Source organism: Stenella coeruleoalba (genome assembly GCF_951394435.1).
Source record: "Stenella coeruleoalba genome assembly, chromosome: 20".
In the NCBI taxonomy this organism is placed as follows: domain Eukaryota; kingdom Metazoa; phylum Chordata; class Mammalia; order Artiodactyla; family Delphinidae; genus Stenella; species Stenella coeruleoalba.
Window position 1 is genome coordinate 43,034,754 of NC_137166.1, and position 6,877 is coordinate 43,041,630.

Here is a 6,877-nt window from a genome sequence, read left to right on the forward strand (position 1 = left end):
AGGTGATGTTTCCACTTTTTGGTTATTATGACTAATGCTATTATGAACATTTATGAGCCAGTCTCTGCGTGGACATATGTTTTCATTTCTCTTAAGTAGATACCTATAGCAGAATCGGGTTACGTGGTATGAGGATTCCCATTTCTCCACATCCTCACCAACACTTGGTATTATCTGATTTTTTTTTTTTTTTTTTTTTTGCTTATAGCCATGCTAGTGGGTGTATGAAATGGTATCTCATTGCACTCCATAAATATTTGAATGAATAAGTAAATACTCTCTGAAGCTGGACAGACGTTTGAATCCTGGTGGTGATACTTAACAAGCTGTATTACCTGGAGTGAATCACTTCCCCACTGTGAGGATTTCAAGACATAAGGTGATGCCCTGAGAAGCAGTGGGTCTGCCATGGAGTATGTGCCCACTGAAAGGTAGCCGTCATCATCATTGCCACCAGCGTTAATATTATTACTATCAGCCCAGAGACAAGCCCACTCGAGTGGCTGGCAGACGGCATCTGTCAAGGGCTCACCATACTTACCACTTAACTTAGCCTTTGACACATATTAACGCTTTAATGTACACAAGCCTATGAGATTGGTTATGACTATCCCTGTTTTATAGATGAGAAAGCAGAGATACAGAGGGCTTAAGTCACTTGCCCCAAATCACAGAGTTAGTAAGTGATAGGACCAGCATCGAACCCAAGCCCCGGCTCCAGAGCCCAAGCTCTACCTCACTGTATCACACTTCCTACCCTTACAACAAGGCAAACTGGTTGAGCGCCATTCTAGAGGAGCAGATACAATTCAAGTAGGGGATCAGAGGGAAGAAGACGATGTCTGCTCGTCCCATCTGAGGCTGCTGGGGAGCGAGGCGCGCAGGCGGTCGTGGCATTTGCCCCTCATTTTGTGTACTGGGCCGGCACTGCTCACAGAGCTAACGGCATCGTTTGTGCCATTGCTCGGCAGTGAGTGACATCACGGGCACTGCCAGGTTTTTATCAGTTCTGCCAGATAATAGCTCACCGGACTTGTTCTAGAGGAGCCGGCGAGTTGCTGAGCGGCAGAGAACTTGGGTTCTCAAAGCAGCAGGTAAGCACGGGACCCTGAGGGGCTCTGTGGACGGCACCTTGGTGCTTAGAGAAAGGAAACAGCAGACAGGGTGTGACCAGGAAGAGAGGGACAGGAAAGGGATAGGAGCCAGGCTATGACCAGGAAGACAGGCAGGCTGACCCCGCTGGGGAAAGCACTGGGGGCATGAGGGAGTGAGGCTGGCGATGACGTTCCCTTCTGATAGCTGAGAAGCGGATGGTGCAAGACGCCCACCCAGACTGTCATCTCTGTCCCTCTCTTGCTAGTGGCCATGACCACAAACACCAGCTCAGACCGGTCCTTCTTCCTCGGCAGTCACGGGCTCCACTGCTCCATGTACCTCTTCACCTTCCTCACGGGGCTTCCCCTGAAGCTGGAGGCCCTGGTGATCCTCGTGGACCAGCTGCAGCGCTGTCCGGCGGCCGTGCGCGTGCTCTTGCTGAACCTGACCCTATCGGCCCCGCACCCTGGTGCTCTTCCTGCCATTCCACGTGGTGAAGGCAGCGAGCGGCATGCACTGGCCCCTGCCCTTCATCTTCTGCCCCTTCTCCAGATTCCTCTTCTTCACCACCATCTATCTCCCGTCCCTCTTCCTGGCAGCTGTGAGCGATGAGTGCTTCCTGAGCGTGGTCTACCCCATTTGGTACCAGACCCGGCCAAGGCCGGGACAGGCTGGCCTGGTCAGCGGGGCCTGCTGGCTCCTGGCCGCCGCTCACTGCAGTGTGGTCTATGTCACTGAATTCTCGGGGCGCTCCTCCCCCACCCAGGGTATCAACGGGACCTGCTACCTGGAATTCTGGAAGGCTCAGCTGGCGGGACCTGCTACCTGGAATTCTGGAAGGATCCACTGGTGGGACATGCTACCTGGAATTCCGGAAGGATCAGCCTGTCCAGCTGGAGATGGCTGCGGTCCTTTTTGGGGTGCCCCTGCTCATCACCAGCTACTGCTATAGCCGCCCGGTGTGCATACCCGCTAAGGGAGCCAGCCAGCGCCGGCGGAAGAGGGTGGTGGGCTCGCAGCAGCCATGCTGCTCAACTTTCTCGTCTGCTTTGGGCCCTACAACGTGTCCCATGCTGTGGGCTACACCCAGGGTGAAAGCCCGAAGTGGAGAATTCCGTGCTGCCCCTCAACACCCTGAACTCCTGTGTCGACACCCTTTACTATTTCTCATCGTCTGGGTTCCAAGCTGACTTCCAGGGGCTGCTGGGGAGGCTGACTGGAGCCTGTGGCCCTTGGTGGCAGGAAGGCAGCGTGACACTGAAGAGTGAAGGAGAGGGGCCGCCACAGGAGCTGTCTAACATATAGGGGGGCTCTGGAGCGGGTGGCCAGGTGGACTGGCCTGCAAAACAGATCATCCCTGGGGCAGTTCCAAGCTCAAGTCAGGCAGCACCTGGGAGAGGCAGGCTGGGGACGGGCACTGTTTGGGTCAGAGCAGGTACCCAGCCTTAGCCCAGCTCTTGATCTCGCCACGCTACCCTCCCTTCTCGTGCCCCAACACGCTCAGGGGGCGGTCACGGTGAGAGAGAACTCTGGAGAATAAGGAGCTCCCCGGGGCAGCAGGCGAGCTCCTGGGCTTTGCTGAAGGTGAAGGAGGAGCTGACAGCAGCGTCCAGGGTCTGAGGGAGCTGCCCAGTGACTTGGGACAGGAGAGAGGAAGAATCTGTCCTTCAGAACTACCGACTCAGCTGGGCAGGAATGGGGACACAGGACTCCAGGCATGAGGGAGCACCCTGCTGTGACATGCGCTCTTCCAGCAAGTTTCCACTGTTCAATAAATTCAGACTTTCAGGGACATTCATGAAAAATGACAGAAGAAAAATTACCTAAATAAACTTGGTAGCAAGCAAAAGAGAATGGTTTTTTCTTAATCTTTTTTTTTTTTTATGGTGTGTGTGGGTGGTGTATGTGAGTGTACCTTAGGTGGTGTTGATGGATGGAAGGATAAAACACGAAGACTCTGAAGGAGAAGTGTTAAACTATAAGATGCCTAGTTGCTGGGAGAGGATTTGGATCAGAAGAATAAAAGTAATAGCGAACCTATCTTAAGGGCTTAGCCTGACATCGTCTTTAATCTTCTCAGTAGCCGTGAGGCAGGTACTATGACTCTTCCCGTTCTACAGGTGAGGGAATGGGCCCGGCGAGGTGAAGTCTCTCACCTGAGATCCCATAGCCAATAAGTGATGGAAGCAGGCCTGGAAGCTGAAATTAGTTGACTCTGAAACTCAGGTCCCTGAGCCACTCTGCCACCAGCTGTGTGTCATCTGCTGTGACTGGGCCCAGTCAAACTTCCAGAGTCAGCTGAGGCGGTCTGACCTCAGGACAAATGTAAACAGGCCACAATGAGAAGCATAACTAGATGCAAAGCCGATCGACTATTTGTGTAGACACATCCTCCTCCCGGTAAAGAAACCCTCTTGGAAGAAAAATAAACGAAGAGAATTAGTTAGCCCAGTTGACTTCGGGTTACTACAGAGACAAATGTGTGCTCTTAAGAGGTGTTTTTATCAAAGTGTGATCCCTTAGTAATTTTTCGTTTCCCACTGCGGGGTGGCGCATTAGAAAGCATCGGTCTGGGCCTCCTCCCCCGGGAAAGCAACCAGAGAAATGCTGGCGCCTGTTCGCACTGCCAGCTTTATTATTTCTTTTTCTAGTTTGCTTTTTCTTTTTTTTTCTTTTAATGACAAACCAAGAAGTCTCTTATTTTTTTGTTTTGGCCGCACCGCACAGCATGTGGGATCTTAGTTCCCTGACCAGGGATCAAACCCGCACCCCCCGCAGTGGAAGCTCGGAGTTTTAACCACTGGACCGCCAGGGAAGTCCCGGTCAGCTTTAGTTCGAAAACATTTATGGTGCACCTACTGTGTGCAAATGGCTGCGCTCAGAACTTCCGGGATTTCAATACTAACGTCTTTAGCGTCTGTTTTCTCCCTGAGGTTAAGGTCGCTGGGGAAGGAGGACTGGCTGTGGATGGGGACTGGGTCTCAGGTGGAGGGAGAGAGACATCGTCTCTGTACAGAGATGAAGGCATGAGCTGTCCCTCTGTCCCATGGCTCATCTGTCTGTCCTAAGGCACTCAGACCTTGATGTGAACATGGGTCTGAGTGGTTCAGAAAGGGCACAGTGGTGACGTGGAGTCTTGCAGCTCCAGGAGTGGTAGCAAGGACCCACGAGTGAGGACAAAGAAGAGTTGGAAACCCCGCATTCCAGAGAGAGCCATGGAGAACGGGAGTCTGACTCCTCCCCAGAGTTGACACCGAGGAAGAAGAGGCAGCTCAGCTGGCTCTGCTGCCCCCAGCTGTCACCCAGGACCCCACCCCTACCCCAGTCTGTGTAAACTGAAGGCTGACGGGTGGGGAGGATGAAAAGTCATCAGAGGCTGGGTGGTGGTGAGGGCAGAGTTGTCGTGTTCTCCATATCTCTCGGAAGTCAAGGGAAAGGGGTGCTCCAGGAGTAGAGCACGTGCTCTGGGGCAGCTGCCCTGTGCCCATCTAAGCAGAGGAGGGAGACGGGCAGAGAGATGGTGTGGGCGCGTCTGTGTGAATGACGGGGCACCAGGCACTCTCCCCATCTGGCAGACCAAGCAGGTATGAGGCTCCCGTGGATGAGGGCATCGCAGGAACAGGGCTGAGTGGGGGAGTTCTGGGGTGCTGGGAGAGGTCAAACCAGGTTGGGTCTCCCAAGACCGAGGTCAGAAGAACTCAATTCTAGCTGCCAAAGAGAGCCAGCATCCGGGTACCTGACTCACAGCAGACACCAATAGCTATTCAGTATTAGCTAAAGCACTGTTGCTCAAACTTTTGTATCCTTGTTCCCTCAAGGAGCCTTCTAGGATCTTTTCCTCCTACTCAGTACCTTCCCCTCCCTGCCCATGAAATTTTGATACAACAGACATACCATGTATCTGTTTGTGTGTGTGCCTTTTGGAAGGCCACAAACCACTGTAAGACTTCTTGGCTCCCCCAGAACTAATTTTCACATCTTTGGGAGCAATACTGCCTGTTCTGAGAACGCATGAGCTAGGTAACAGGTCTCCTCACTCAGAGTGACGAAGCCTGTCTCACACAACTGCAGTCCAGCAAAGTTCATTTTCTTGCTGGAGCAAAGGAGACCACACTCCAGAGGAAGCGTGGGGCATCTCACGAAAGAAGAGACGGAGTTATTAGAGGCTTGGGGTAAGGGTGACGTTGAGGTGATGCTTTGATGAAGTTGTATTTGATAGACTCAAAGCACAGCAGGCCTGGGTGGAAAGAGGTCAATTTCAGGCCTGGGCTGAGAAGCAGACCCAGGGTCCGATTCTTTGGAAAATACAAAATAAAGATAAAGGTAGAATTTCGTGCCTGAAAACTCCTTATCTGAAGTTGGGGGGGGGGGGTGCTGAAAAGCAAGGCTGCTTCTCTGTGTCACAGGTTCCTGCCCAGAGCCTGCAAGCAGCAGAGGAATGATGGGATTCCATTCTCACTGATGGGATTTCAAATGGCCACGTTGCTGACAGTCTGTGATTTTATTTTATTCATTTATTTTAAATTTATTATTATTATTATTCTTTTGGCCATGCCACACAGCTTGTGGGATCTTAGTTCCCTGACCAGGGACCGAACCCGGGTCCCGGCAGTGAAAGTGCACAGTCCTAACCCCTGGACCACCAGGGAGTTCCCAGTCTGTGATTTTTAGAGAACTAGGTCTCTTAGCAGTATAATTTTGTTAATTAACAAAACAAGTTTTTAAAGGTTTATAAAAGGGAGTCATTGATGGCCATGGGAGTAGGAACCGTTCCCTCTTAGAAGGAAGTGTCCCCCCACAAAACCTAGGGCAGTGTAACCCAGAAGGATGGGAAGAAGTGTAGACTAGATTCATCTCTGCCATAGGTTCCCTGGGCCACAGGTCAAGTCTCAGTTCGTAGGAGAATGGGGAGGAGGCTAGGAGTTTTAAATCACCAAGCGTGACCAGAAGCCTAGGAAAGCCACTCAAGAAGTCATTAAGAAATTGGCAAAGATGGTCCACTGCAGCCTGACTGAAGGCGGTGAGTGTTGAAACCACTGCAACTCAGACTATCCATGAACCAGTGTCCATCAGAGTAGGGCAGAGGGGCAGGCAGGAAGCAGGGAGGCACAGGGAGGAGGCTGACTTGATAACTTTTCCTGAGCTGAATACATCACCTGTGACCAGAATCTTAGGATAGTTTAGTAAGTCTGTGTATGTGCCTGGTGGGGCAAGGGAAGCTGTGATGCAAAGCAGGAGAAGTAAATCTGCTTCACTTGGACCCTGGGAAGGGGCAAAAAGTAGACCAGGTTAGGGTTGGGGGAGAGGGGGTGGGAGGTGAAGAACAGATGGGGGTAGGTAGGAACAAGAAGACTGGGAGTCTGCAAAATTAGTTGCAAAAATCATCCAAAAGGAAGAAGCAGAGCAGCAATAGGAAGTAGAAAGAGGGTTTCCCTGGTGGCGCAGTGGTTGGGAGTCCGCCTGCCGATGCAGGGGTCACGGGTTCGTGCCCCGGTCCGGGAAGATCCCACATGCCGCTGAACGGCTGGGCCCGTGAGCCATGGCCACTGAGCCTGCGCGTCCAGAGCCTGTGCTCCGCAACGGGAGATGCCGCAACAGTGAGAGGCCCGCGTACTGCTAAAAAAAAAAAAAAAAAAAGGAATTAGAAAGAGACGTGGTAGAAAAGTCAGGCCATAGATTCTGGGAGAGGAGAATCAGAGGTGAAAGACAGAGGCTAGGGTGGGGAAACAAATAGAGTAAAATAGTGTGAGAAAGTGTTCAACTTTTTACCTTCCTCTCTCTG

The 6,877-nt window shown here is 52.0% G+C and overlaps 1 protein-coding gene across 1 annotated transcript; it reads left to right on the plus strand.

The window, feature by feature from the left end:
* Positions 1-1,365: 1,365 nt before the first annotated feature.
* On the plus strand, positions 1,366-2,400 carry FFAR3 (free fatty acid receptor 3; the record flags this gene model as incomplete). The annotated part of the gene is given in 5 exon segments (XM_079906630.1): positions 1,366-1,551; positions 1,553-1,909; positions 1,911-2,100; positions 2,103-2,204; positions 2,207-2,400. Coding segments are annotated over 5 exon segments (1,029 nt in total).
* Positions 2,401-6,877: the final 4,477 nt, after the last annotated feature.